Source organism: Crinia signifera, chromosome 3, assembly GCF_055691185.1.
Source record: "Crinia signifera chromosome 3, ASM5569118v1, whole genome shotgun sequence".
In the NCBI taxonomy this organism is placed as follows: Eukaryota; Metazoa; Chordata; class Amphibia; order Anura; family Myobatrachidae; genus Crinia; species Crinia signifera.
Genome location: NC_139219.1, coordinates 199724040 through 199738424, shown reverse-complemented (window position 1 = coordinate 199738424; position 14385 = coordinate 199724040). Strand labels below are relative to the sequence as shown.

Sequence of the window (14385 nt, the reverse complement as noted above, 5' to 3'; positions counted from 1 at the left end):
GAGCCCGGGGCTGGTTATGCTTAGGAGGGGGGACCCCACGCCGTTTTTTTTTTTCCTTTTTTTTTTTTGAACAAAATCGCATTTATGAAAATGCGCACATTTTCATGACTGAAAATGCGCACATTTTCATGACTAAAAATCGCGGCAAATCACGGCAAATCGCATTTTTTGCCGCTAATTCGCATCTCATTACATATGCGAATTCGCGGCAAAAAATGTGATTTTTAAAGGTGCGATTTGGTGCGATTTTTTTTTAGTCTAAAAATCGCACCCTATTACATTTCGCCCACTGTCTTTTCTCAACTGAACATGGAAAGATCATTCTTCATACAGTACATTTTGTCTTGTGTCCAATATATTTTTCAAACCTTTCTTTGCATTGCTTTTTATTAGAGATAAAAAGTCCAAAACTACACATTGTATTCATGGCGTGGACTCACACCAACTTGCAAAATGACAATAGCAAGCTCCCTGCCCCCATTTCCTGCTACTGGCACCTGCTAATACACAGCAAGTATTCTACTGCCTTTCCTATTTATTAGACTGCTTGTTTCATGTCCTCTGACACTAAGGTCTAGCTCCCTGTCATTTCATGTAGTACATTGGAACTTTGGTTTTAAGTATTATTTTATATCCTGAAAACTAAAATGTAATATCTAATTTATTATAGCAACTTGAGAATGTCGACTAAACCATTTGAGTGCCAACATCTCTGTGAGAGATGCTAAAATATCCGCTAAAAATTGCAGCGTCGCTCACATTTTTCGCAAAACTCGGTTCCTGATTGGCTGCTATTTGGCCAATCAAGCATTTCGGGGGAGGTGCGGGGAATGTAACCATTACATTCTCCGCTTCTAGTAGTACAATGGTTTGGGTCAGCAGTTTGTTTTTTCTCAGTCCCAGGATGCCTACTTTTAATGAAGAGGACCAATCCAAGCCATAGGAGCTGGTAAGTATAATTTCCTTCCGCATGTACCCCAAACTTGGATTCTACTGGACAAGGGGACCAATTCTTTGTGTCAAGATAGGTAGTATGTATGGGCTCTGGGTATAATAAACTTATCATGTGTGCATAGTATGTGTGTTTTATTTAACTATTTACATTGTGGTAGAACAACAAGTACTAGCAGACCCATTAATGCCCCGCATGCTGGGACATAGAGTTGGCCCACCACCCTGGGTCATTGGGGACAGCCACGGGCTTCAGCCTGGGCAGGGTTAATTGTAGAGGTGGGGATCCCTTTATTGGGGGGTCCCCATTACCCCCAGGGTCCCTGCCCAGGCTGACTGGTCAGGGGGTTAATGGTTCAGCCAAGTGTCCCCATAGGCGAATCTAAGGGGTGGTCCGGGGGTGCACCGGACCACCCATTATACCACCAGCCACTTAAAAATTTAAGATATGACAGCCGGGCAGAGAGAGCTGTGTGCTGCCCGGCTGTTTTGTCTAAGGAATTGCTCGTTGCCAAGGGGGATGTCTCACGCTGCTGGACGCACCTAATTGAAAGAAATTACAGCCGGGCAGAGAGCGATGTGCGCTGCCCAGCTGTAGTTTAAGCAGTGGCATTGATATTTTCAGTTTTCCCTTTGGAACGCCAGCAGCCAATCAGGAGTGCATTGGTGGTATTGCTAGACGCTCCTGTTTGGCTGCCGGACCCCAGCGCGAGAACTGAAAATATTGATGCATCCCAGGGAAGGGCAGCCGAGAGGAATGCCGGGCCCCGGTAAAAATTTGGGGGTGTGGCCTAAGTGTGTGTGGTGTGGGCACCTCCCACACTTAGGCCACACCCCCAAAATGTTTAGAGGTGGGTAAAAGAAAACTCTAAAAACTGTAATCTCAGACGCAGCACACACATACAGCATTTGCTGTGCTGACAGCAGGCTCAGCATGACCTCTCACGCTGTCATAGGTCCGGGTCATAGGTCATATGCCCGATGGTGATATTAGTAAGGAGAGGTATTTTCTTCTTCCTGTGGCTATATAGCAAAGTTGTAGTTAGCCTGCTGTTATAAATTTATATTGTAGTATACTTACTAATATCACTATCGGGCATATGACCTATGACCTGGAAGTAGTTAAATAAGGCTTAACATCTTTTCTCTGAATTTTCAGGTTTCCAGTGGGAATATTAAATAATTAAAGATATTATGTATTTTTTTTAAAAGCGTCTGTCTCCTGTTATACAATTATATAGTATAATTGTTTTTATTGAACACCAATTGGTCACCTATTGGTATGGGTATATATACTACCACCCACCACACCAGAAGGCACCTTTGAAAAAGCCACAAGCTAGTGGCGAAACGCGTCAGTGGCAGCCTCTCACTTCTATGCAGTGTGATCCTCCACCATGCTCTGATTAACCATCTGCCTTGTTGGGAACACATCCATCGACCCCTTCCAGGACCCTTCCCAGACACAGTACTCCAGGTGAGCCTTGCCATCTCCAGCCACCTGTGGAGACTGTGCCCCCCCAACAGGACTAACACCTGGGTAGACCTACCATCTCCATTTACTACAGTGACCAGGGAAATCAGCGACTCCTACCTCCAGGTGAGCCATTACCATCGCAGCCACCTGTATTGAGGTCTAGGCCCCCATTCAAGTGTCACAATTTGGAGAACCCAAGTCCCTCCTCCTTGTTAGTGTGTGTGCATCACCAGCAGTGACTTTTATTTACTAGCCACACACAGGAGGTCCCCACCGTTTGGGTACAAAGTGCCCCCCAATATCTTCACAAAACCACAGAAGGGCCCTGGACATAGGGACCTAAACGGACATTCCCCCACTGATTCCTCCAGCGGCATCTATCAACTCCGTGATAATAGAGAGGACCAGTGAACCGTTCACCCACCAACTCTTATTCCCACTTGGCAGAGAATTCATTGGTTAAGTGCACTTACCATTGGACTGATACCGAATTGGGCAGTGGCCCCTGCAAATCCAGATCCAACCTTAGAGTGAGACCTGCTTTTTATATTCATGTTTATGTTTATTCATTGTTTATTTGTGTAATGTGATTGTGGATAAATGTCATTTTAATATTGCCACTATATATAAAGTTTTTTTTACATTCAATTCATCTTGTATTCATTGTAACTCCAGCGCTGCTTCTTTGTTCTTTTGCTTGTTCCTCGTGAATACCAACAGGGACTGACTACCCCTGTACCCCAGCAGCTGCTTGTAAAGACATCTCATACATCAGGCGCCCACTCTTTGCTCCTCAGTAGAGCAGTTTTTTGGTTCCATGCAGCCTGCATACCCTGCAAGGGACCATCAGGAGCTTTTACTAATGTTGTAACTGCAGCATTGGAAGCTATTACAAAAACAACAAATAGCAATTTGCCCCATATGTCACAAGGGGCCTAATTAGACCCGATCGGATGGGGGCGAGTTTGACTCTGTTCTAATGGCAGGGATCTGTACATGTGCATACCCCAGGAGCGAACGACTTCGGGCAAGTATCACACTCGCCAGGCCATTCGCTCCAGAAGGGATGAGCGGGGCGGACACGTGGGATGGAGCATGGGTGTCCTCATGAAAACGCTGGACGTTCCCCAGGGAATGCAGGTGGGTCGATGCCTGCTTGGGGCAGGCCGCATGAGGTCAGTGCTCATCCACTTTTTGGCCATCTCCGGCTGAAATAAAAGTCAGTTTTCACTGGGTGGGTGTTCTTAGCGAGCGGGTCTAAGTCAGGCTCAAAGTGCTGGAAAAGTCACACAACTAAAGTAAGCAGTAACACATTGTCAGCATCATTATTACTTCCACATTGCCAAGGTAATATGTCTAACATACTGTATAGTGAGGTGTTGCAAGGGTGCTTGTCACTTGTGTAAGAAGGGATAACTGTGAGGGGTAATCAATTAGTAATATTCATAAATCTAAAAAAATGTTTCTTGGGGCAAAGACCCTCTACCGCCATAATGCAGTCAGTCAGGTACATTCTCCCGGCATCCGCCAAACCCAGACTGACGAATCACGCTTCTCTGTTTAGCAGTCACTCTACAGAACACATTTCCTCTGCTTCACAGTCCAGTGTCTGTGTGCTTTACATCACTACATCCGACTTGGCATTGGACTTGGTGATGTAAAGCTTACATGTGAGGCTTCCAGTCCATTAAGCTCCCATAACACAACTGTGTGTTTACTTTAATGTCAGTGGAATTTTGGAACTCTTCAGCTATAGAATCAGCAAAAGTGCTCGTGACTTTTTACGCACCATGCGCCTTAGCAGTCGTTTGTGATTTTACATGGTCTTCCGCTTCGTGGCTGAGGTGCTGTTGTTCCTAAGGGCTTCCACTTTACAATAATATCACTTACAATCATACTTGCCTACCTGACTCTCTCAATGCGGGAGACAATGCTCTGTTTATGGACTTCCCTGGTAATGTATGATTGCCATCACCTGTGGGGAGCTAGGTAAAGGTGTTTCACCACAGATGATGGCAATCATACATTATTAGGGAAGCCCAGGAACAGAGCATTTTCTCCCGCATGGAGAGGGTCAGGTAGGCAAATATGTTACAATTGACCATGGAATATCCAGCAGGGATGAAATCTCACAAACTGTCTTATTGCAAAGGTGGCATCCTTCAGAACGACACAAATGTTTGCAAATGGAGACTGCATGGCTAGGTGCTTGCTTTGGCAGCAGGTCTGACTGAAAACCCGGAATTCAGTTAACAGGTGCGGCCAAATACTTTTGTTCATATAGTGTATGTGTGTATGCGTGTAAACAAATTTGAAGTGCATATCTGCATACTAAGCACAAGATTGTACTCAACAGAATTTATTTATTTTAGTGCTTGTGGTCCGGCTGAAGGCATCAGAGCAGGCGACAGGGGGGGTCAAGGGGGACAAGTGTGACGGGCCCCAGAGATCTGAAGGGCCCCAGAGTTTCCATGACCCGGCACAGCCACTGCCTGTACTAGCTGGCCTGTCAGTGACCCTTGCAGCCCGGCTGTCTACTGTGCACCATCTGTTTTTGGCTGAGTCTGACTGACTCACTGTGTGCCACTGCCGTCTACTGTGTGTGTGCCCAGCCACTCAGCACACAGAGCCATCTGCTTTGTGTGTGCGCACGGCCTGGGGCCGCAGGCGCACAGCCGTACCCACCGCTGGTGCTGTGGCCTCAGTCTCTGGCTCCTGTACTTTTACTGGGCATGCGCAGGTCGTCTGTTCCGCACTCTGTGAAAGACCTGCCCTGCCTGCTCATAGTGCTCAGAGTTCTTTTGTGAAAATGACAGGCCAGCAGCAGCAGGAGCCAGCAGGAAGCAGCAGCCAGGAGCCAGCAGGACTGAGAACGAGAGAAGTCCGCACCTGAAAGCAGGATCTGGAGCAGCGAAAGGTTAAATGAGGCTCATGCAGAAGAGCGTTGTGTGGATTTGGGATAAGGTGGGGCCCCAGAAATATCATTGTACAGGGCCCCAAGATTTCTGTTGCCGGCCCTGGAAGGCATTATAGGTTCACATAAAAAACAAGCTATGAGAGAGGCAGTTTGTGTAATAGCGGAAGGCACCCTTAATGCTGCCTCATCCACCTGCATAAGCATACTTTAGGCCCTAGATTCTAGGGCAGCGGTTCTCAAACTGTGGGTCCTGACCCCAAAGTGGGTCCTGACCTTCTCAGCATGGGGTCGCGACTTCATGTTGCTGACCATCAGGCTGATGACTTTTCTAATCTCAGTCAGTGATTCAAAGAGTCTGAAAAATCTGTTGAATTGTCTGTTATGTTAGACTCCTCCCATCAGTTTGTGCCTCCACAATGCTGCCATGTATGTGCTGTCTGGTGACTACACATGTGAAGTGATGACCTTCTGCAGTAACTTGCTGGGGTCCCGTAATTATTTTTATTGTCTGATGCGGTCCCAGAGCAAAATAGTTTGAGGACCCCTGCTCTAGCGTTATATACTCAATGATGCCATATGATCATTTAGAAAGCAGTTGCAGAAGCTTTGCCACTGTAAAAATGTTCCAGGGTAGGTACAGATGTAGCGGGATTCATCTTTGCAGGTGATGGCGTCGCCATCGCCATCCCCTGCCCCGCCGCCATCTGTATGCCGGAAGGGGACGCGCGCGCACGAGGTGCGTGCGCGTCCCCTTCCGACGGTGCTGCCCTCGGTCGCCCGGTGCCCACACCCCCCCGCAGCCTCCTCGGGTCCCCCCCAGCACTATCGAGCAGGAGGCGGACAGTATTGCGTCCGCCGCCCGGATACTGAGACGCGTGTGCGTGGGGGACGCACACGCGCGTCTCAGTCAGATGGAGCGCCGTGTTGCTGGCGGATCGCCAGCAGCATGCTGCTGGCGGTTCGCCAGCAAAGATAAAACCGGCCCCATCTGTATATGGCATTTGTGAAAGGGGATCATATTGGCTTTAACTCAAGAGGTTTAGTGCAGTAGACTCTGGAATTGTGCCAGAGCCTGGTGCGGATGCGCATGTCTCCAGAAGCATATGACCGCTCTGTGTGTTATATGTAGAGACAGGATTATATGCAACATTAAAAGCTTGAAATATGCATGCAAATATGCATGAAAAATACTTAAAATATGCATGAAAAGTGTTAAAATATGCTTCATTAAATAATCAAAAAGGTAATTTTTAACTTATGTAAAAATCAGCATACAATAAGTTGCAAATAAACCTCAAATATAGGCCCACAGCATCTGCAGATGTCTAGTGCTATACACAGGATTTTTTTTCTTCCTGGCTGCTACAGCAGACTGCAGCGTCCAAAGCTTTTCTTGTATCAACTACATGGACCCTCATCTCCAGCGCCGATTGATCAAATGTCAGCATAGCGTGTGACACGGCATTTCCTCTGTGCTGTGTGATGTCACAACCCTTCTGCCCACCTCCTCTGCTGCAGAAGTCTGTCTCTTGGTGTAAAGTCCCAGGCCAGGGGCAGGCAAAGGTTTAGGAGCTTCGTAATGGCATCCGCCCCGACTGACTTTTATCAACATGGATTGGCAGCCTAGAGCAGTGTCAGACATATCGTACACCCAAGATTCCCCACACTGCACACATATTGCCCCAGCCTGCACACTCTACCACTACCTGGCCAGCAGCAACAGGGCAAAGCAGTGCTGTGACTCGCGGGTGGAAAGGGGGCAGGGCCTAAAATATGCACCATCACTAGATTTTAGGTAAATATGCAATAACCAGTGAGAATGGGCAAGATATGCAAATGCATATGCAAATATGCAAATGCATATAATCCTGTCTCTAGTTATATGTCTTCCCATTGAGGCTCTAACTCGATCCGACTGTGACTGAGCCTCAGACATTTAGGCCCTTATTCTGATCGGTGCGGCCCGATCAGAATATGCGGCCGCAACCGTGCAGGCGAATCCCCGCCTTCCATACGGATCGCCACCTGCCGTCCGTACGCGGATATGTGGCGATCCGCATGAAATTGGACGGGGATACGCCTCCTCCGTCTTGGGAGCAGCCCCTGCATTCGATGGTCGCCGAACATCGAATGCAGGGCCGCACGCTCCACCAGGTCCCGCAACACAAGACCACACGGACACTTGTCCGTGTGAAATCATGTATGGGGGCGGGCAGCTGACATCCGGCGATGTCAGATGCCCGCCCCGTACCCACGCGTCACGGCCTCATTACCATGCATACGCCCCGCGTTTGCATGGGAACGCCCATGAAACGCGGGGCGTATGCATAGGGTAATGAGGCTAAGTAGCCCCTCACGCCCCTCTACGCCCCCTGTGCGGCGTATAAAGAATCCGTGCGGCGAAATCGCCTGCACATGCGCAGAGTGACCTCTGCACATGCGCAGACGATCAACATCGGCGGTCCGTCCGCATGCGGGAATTTCAGCACCGATCAGAATAAGGGCCTTACTCCTCTATGTACCAAGCCGTGGACAGACATAAAGTGGATGGAGATAGATTACTAGTGAATCAGCTCCTAAATGCCATGTTACAGGTTGCAAGACCCTGTCATCAATAGCAATAACATGAGCTGGTTGGTTGTTAGTTTATCTCTCTCCACTTTATCTCTCTCTCCACTTTATCACTCTTCAAGGAATAGTACTTTTGCCACTTAGAGATATACATGTTTGTTGTTTTTTTGTTTGTTTTTTATAGTGGCTTAAGTGGAGGGGTTAAGGGGGTGAGCTACTGATCTCAATAAGGACTGCAAGTTTCAGGCCCAATATCACTGAGTCAGCTTGTAGATTTACAGCTGCAACAATTACAAAGCCAAAACCAACCTGGTTTGGCCTCTTAAATAATTGGGACTTAATGTAATGGCTAATGGCCCCCATTTATCTGCAGGCACAATTCCCTGATCCGCCGGCACTTCTACCCCGCTGACCAGATCTGGTGGCTAGCTTGAGACACAAAAGAGGAGATGGCTGGAAACACAGAACGGGGAAATACAGATGTATCTGAGATGTGGCTGAAGTGGCCGGAGATTTTTATCAACTGGCAGGATTACTTACACATTACTAGCAACCCCCCCCCCCCCCCCCCTCAGCAGTGCTGCTGTGCATGCACTGTTGGGGGAGATGGGAGGGGGGGCACCCCAGTCTTTTGGCAGAACTGTTTATATTAGTAGTTTATAATATTTTCAACGGGATACGGTCACTAGGTCTACAAGCATTAGGTCAACAGCACTAGGTCAACATGACTGAAGTTCGACATGTCTGAAGGTCAACATGAGTTAGGCCTACATGTCATTAGGTCGACATGCACTAGGTCAACATGGGGAATGTCGACAGTCAAAAGGTCGACATGGGGTTTTTCGCCCCCTTTTTTTTTTTGAACCGACATTTGCCAACAGGCAGTATTTCATGCCCTACCATCCACTAGGGCAGGGCTGGGCAACACCGGCCCTCCAGATGTTGATGAACTACACATCCCAGCATGCCTTGCATCAGTTTCAGCATGGCCACATAGCAAAATTAATGCAAAGCATCCTGGGATGTGTAGTTCACTAACATCTGGAGGGCCAGTGTTGCCCAGCCCTGCACTAGGGCATGGTGGAAGAATAAAATAGTGTGCCCAATGCATGGTGGGCGCAGCGAGCCATGCGAGTGGACATGATGCTACGCATCAGTGTCCATGTTACCTGTGTCAACATTCGGGACAAAAAAGTGAAAAACCCCATGTCAGCCTAATTCATCCTGTCGACCTAATGACCCTGTCGACCTTCAGTCATGTCAACCTTCCTGCCTGTCGACCTTTAGTCATGTTGACCTTCATGCATGTTGACCTAGTGGTGTTGACCTAATGCTTGTTGACCTAGTTGCTGTCTAATCCATACCAATTTTCAACAATTTCTCAACAAAGGTACCGGGAAAGCAGCAGCAGTAGATCAGACATGCATTGATCTAGAGATATGAGAAAGTTATCTGGCACAGCTTCCAAAGCATTCCATTTATATATACCATTAGCTATTTATTCATCAACACATTTTAAAGAGCTACAGTAAGATAGTTACTCCTGCCTCCCCCCCCCCCTCTCTCTCTCTCTCTCTCTCTCTCTCTCTACAGAGTTACAAGCTAACAAGTAACTTACAGTTTGCCATTGTTGTTCCAAGTTCATGTTCATGAGCCAGTTATTTAAGGTAAAAGGGCACTTTGATTCTTCAAGAACACTAATGTAATGAAAATGTATATGGTTTGTGGTCCTGCATTTCAATCGTCAATAGGTGGAAATGCTCCAAAGCTATTTGACGACATTCTACTCTAACAAATGTGCTTTATATGCACAAGTCTATATTATATTTTAAATGTGGCTTTCTAGCAAAGGTATAAGTTAGCTTTCTCTGGAGACGCTGGGAGAGTAACTGCGATAGAAATGTATTTTACTCGGCGGCTGTGCTCAATATTATCATTAATTAGGGTTCATTAAAAAATCATTCCATATAAATAAAATATACAGAACAAACACGGTATTGTTCTGCAAATAAAACATACTTCTCTAGTTTTAAATAGTTTTGAACAGAGTGCTATATATTGAATTAGCTTAGCAATGGAATAGCACAAAAAAGTAACATTGTGTATTATTTATTTTAATTATATTTTGCCATGGATGGAAATGTTTAATACAACACTTTTCATTTTTTATTTATGTGGATAAGATATTATGTAATATAACTCTGATAAAAATGGCTTTGCTATTACATTTAGATAATCATAAAGGCAAAAACAATTCTTGGCTAAAATTCTAACTACAGTTTATTAATTCACATCTTTCTTCTCTACAGGAACTGGGCATATTTGCATTAAACTATGTATTACAGTATATAGCAAAACCAATTTGGGAAATATACAAAGACTGTGCTTTCAGGTAATGGATGGGGCTTTTAAAAAGCTGCCAATTGGAGACCAGCAGTGCAATTTACTTTATTGTTACATCATACAGGCTTATTTTTTACACTCTCTAGTTCCCTCTTTCTGACAAATTCCTTCTTAGATGGACTAAACCATGTGCACTGCAGGGGGGGCAGATGTTACTTGTGCAGAGAGAATTAGATTTGGGTGGGGTTTTACTTCAAAGTGAGATCTATATTGCAGTGTAAAAATAAAGCAGCCAGTATTTACCCTGCACAGAAACAAAATAGCTCTCTCTGCACAAGTAACATCTGCCCCCCTGCAGTGCACATGGTTTTCTCCATCTAAGAAGAATTTTGTCAGAAAGAGTGAACTAGAATAAGGCCCATGGTGTGTACACACCTGAGATGTGCCGTGCGATGCGATCAGATCGCAGATCTGCACTATATAGTCAAGGCAGCCAAGACTTTTCTGCGTGCAATACGGGAGCGCACATCGGGATTGCAAGGGTTAAAACCCTTGCGATCTGCATGCGATCTGCATGCAATACCGATGCGATTCTGACTACATAGTCAGAATCGCAGGGTGATTGTACAAGTGTGTACACACCATAAGATCTTTATTGGAGAGTGTGGGTATGGGTCACTTGGTTGACCAACTTAAGGCCGACATACATTAGGTCAACAACAGAAGGTGGACAGGCCTTTGGTCAACATAGACAAAAGGTTGACTTGCCTAAGAAAGACAGGGTCATAAGGTCGACACAAGCATTAGGTCTTTAGGTCGACATTTGAGAAGGTCAACAGTCAAAATGTCGTAATGGGTTTCTCAAATGTTTTTTTAAGTAGCCCATGACTTAATTAACCTTTACTTAACCATAAGTGTAAAACCTCTAATTAAAATAATTGAGACTGACTCAAATAAATCACGCAGACAAAATAAAGACTCAGACACCAGAATTACGTTTAAAAAGGTCAAAGGAATTATTTATTTAAGACCTTGTTAAGCTAAACTAGAATTTTAAATTTGGAATTTTTGGGATCATAAAGATCAAGTCCCTAACGTTAAACTAAAGATGGAGGATGGCAAAAATTCTTAGTCCCTACCACACGCCAGCCCAGTCAACTTGAAACACGTGACTTAAACTTAAGGAGGGGTTCACCACCGCCTCCTAACTGGCACAACCTGCATCATGAGGATCTCACCACCCCTTAACCTGGCAGAGCAAAAAATGGGCGGTCCCGCAAGGGAACGCCCCTTGTCCACCCGCATGGCGAGGACCACTCGCCGTCCTACGAAAGGGGTGGTGTCCCACGATGACCGCTTATGCCCCCCTTTGACCGCTGGCTGGTAGCGACTTTCCGCCACAACAAGGTTGCCTCAAGGCAACCTCTACCGCCATCCCCAGGAAAAAACCCGAAAAAGCCATTAACCCGAATACTCATGCCCAAACTCTAAAAATATCCTCCAAGAAGATGCAATTTCCCGCAGGGGAAAGATGCACCCCATCCTCACGATAAAACCTCACACTGTCCAAAACCAGTGAAGGATGTTTGACGACAATTCCCCCCATGGCTCTCACAAAAACTCCTATGGCGGAGTTCACCTTCTTGCGAGCCTTTTCAATGGCGGAGATCCTAACTGCACCCCGCCAATGAAACCTGGGAATTATCTCCGACCACACCACCTTAACATTAGGCCAGTGTGCCCTCAAAGCTACCAGATCCGACTTGATACTTAGAATCAAGTCAATCCCTTTGGTAATACCCAGATCATTACCACCGAGATGAATGACCAGCCACTCTGGCCTGCCCCAGTTCCTCTCATGCCTCATGAGCACTTTCAGGAACTCGACCCAACGCAGACCCCTGACTCCTATCCACCTGACCTGCCTATCACCAAGATAATCATGTGACCTTCTCGCCATTGGATGCCTACCGGCCCAATAAATAAAAGAATGGCCGATGAGCCATATTTGTCCTGACGAATCCGTTGAAACTGAAAAAATAAGGAGATTCCCTAACATCAGTATCTTATTCTTAAAAACACAACTTGATACATAATCAACCCATGTGAAGGAGAAAACTTAAAAAACCTCCCGTGGACCAGTTTTGCCAATTGAATTAAGGCCCCCGTGGAGGAAAAAGTAAAAGCAACCTTCACACCATCGATTCCGGAACGCTGTCGTTCCAAAACCGACAGTAAACTTCGTTTTAGGGTTGGCGCAACAGGCGCATCTACAACTTATCTAAACGGGTTCGGATCATTTGGTCGAATGCATTATGGTAGAATGTCATTACATCGAATCCATTAGGTCGAATTGCTAAAAGGTCGACATGATTCTAGGTCGACATGGGAAAAGGTCGAAATGATTCTAGGTCGAAAGGTCATTAGTTTGACAGGTCATTTGGTCGACAAGGTCATTAGGTCGACATTGTCTAGGTCGACATTCACAAAGTCGACAGTGGGTTTTTCACTGTTTTTTTACCTGAATGTCAACACAGTCGACATGGACACAGTTTAAAGTGCACTGCATCCCCTCGCATCGCTCGCTGCGCTCGCTATGCATCGGGCTCGCTACGCTCGGCACACTATTTTATTCTCCCACCACGCCCTAGTGGATGGTAGGGCATGAAATACCGCCTGTCGGCACATGTCGGCTCAAAAAATAGTGAAAAACCCCATGTCGACTTTGTGAATGTCGACCTAGACAATTTCGACCTAATGACCTTGTCGACCTAATGACCTGTCGAACTAATGACCTTTCGACCTAGAATCATTTCGACCTTTTCCCATGTTGACCTAGAATCATGTTGACTTTTTAGCAATTCGACCAAATGGATTCGATGTAATGACATTCTACCATAATGCATTCGACCAAATGACCGCATCCCATCTAAACGAACATAAGACTTGTATGCATTTGACTTCCACCGGCCTAGCGCCCGGATCTCACTTACCGACGATCCGGACGCCGCCGCCTGTGTAGCCGACCCAATCCGAAAGGAATGGGTCCCATACTCCTGGGGCCTTAGTCCCAGCACCTCTAAAGACTGCTTTAAAACTGCAGCAAATTGAAACTTTGACAGTGAACTCCCATCTGCATGCAACAAAAACTGCCCCTGAATCTCCGCAGGGCGGATTCCTAAATAAGCTTGCGCCAAGCTGAGCGGGCAGATATCCTTAACGCTTTGCGCCTGCAATGTGACCCAGCGCCCCTTTCCCAATTGATCTGTTTTGGACTTAACCAACCTGCATAACACGCTGCCACTACCTATTTGGACGTTGCCCACCAGCAAATCTGCCTCTTTGCCCGCTTTGTTCTTAGCCACCAATTCGCTTACTCTAAATGCCCCGAAAAATGCAAACACAAAAGCGGTCCCGAACAGCAGCACCTCAAACGGAGATTCCCCAACATCCACTAATACCTTAACCAGATCTTTCAGCAGTGCCAAATCAATGGGACGCCTTGCGTCCTTAGGTGCCGGGTTGGCCCTGGCCCACCCTTTCATGGCATTAGCCAACACAAAGGACCGAGTGGGGTCCTCCTGACCCCGCAGCCTAGAATGAAAGGCTATGCCCGCAAAGGCAATCGACATGGCCCCTTTAGCCCTACCCGCCTCGTAGTGTTCCCACACAAAAACACCCAACCTGTCTTCCATGGACTCACCTTCCCGACCATACCTACCCAGGAAAGCCTGCCAATCCCTCCATGCTGCATCATATGCCCTTTGTGTGGAAGGAGCCAGAGCGTTTCTGGCCAGCCCTACTAACCCGGTTCGATGCTCTGCCAGACATAAGGCGGGCATGTCAAACCCACTGGAGACGCCCCGGGTACCAACTCCCGGAACCGAACCCATTGGAAACGGGACAATGCATCCGCAATGTTATTCTCTATGCCAGGCACATGACTGGCAGAGAAATTAATATTAAAACGCAGACACTGCAATACTAGATGCCTGAGCAGCCGCAAGGTGAACGGGCATGAACTCCTCTGATTGTTTATTGCATGCACCACCCCCATGTTGTCGCACCGAAAAACTACCTGCCTATCAGCCAATTCACGGGCCCACAACACCAGGGACACCACAAT

General features: G+C 46.7%; 1 protein-coding gene across 1 annotated transcript in view; it reads right to left on the bottom strand.

Moving 5' to 3' along the window:
• Positions 1-13891, bottom strand: part of COL9A1 (collagen type IX alpha 1 chain) — a 162908-nt gene extending 149017 nt beyond the window's left edge. Inside the window, exon 1 of the mRNA XM_083174961.1 lies at positions 13545-13891. Coding sequence (XP_083031087.1) covers positions 13545-13891 — 347 coding nt within the window. The remainder of the gene's footprint in view (positions 1-13544) is intronic.
• Positions 13892-14385: the final 494 nt, after the last annotated feature.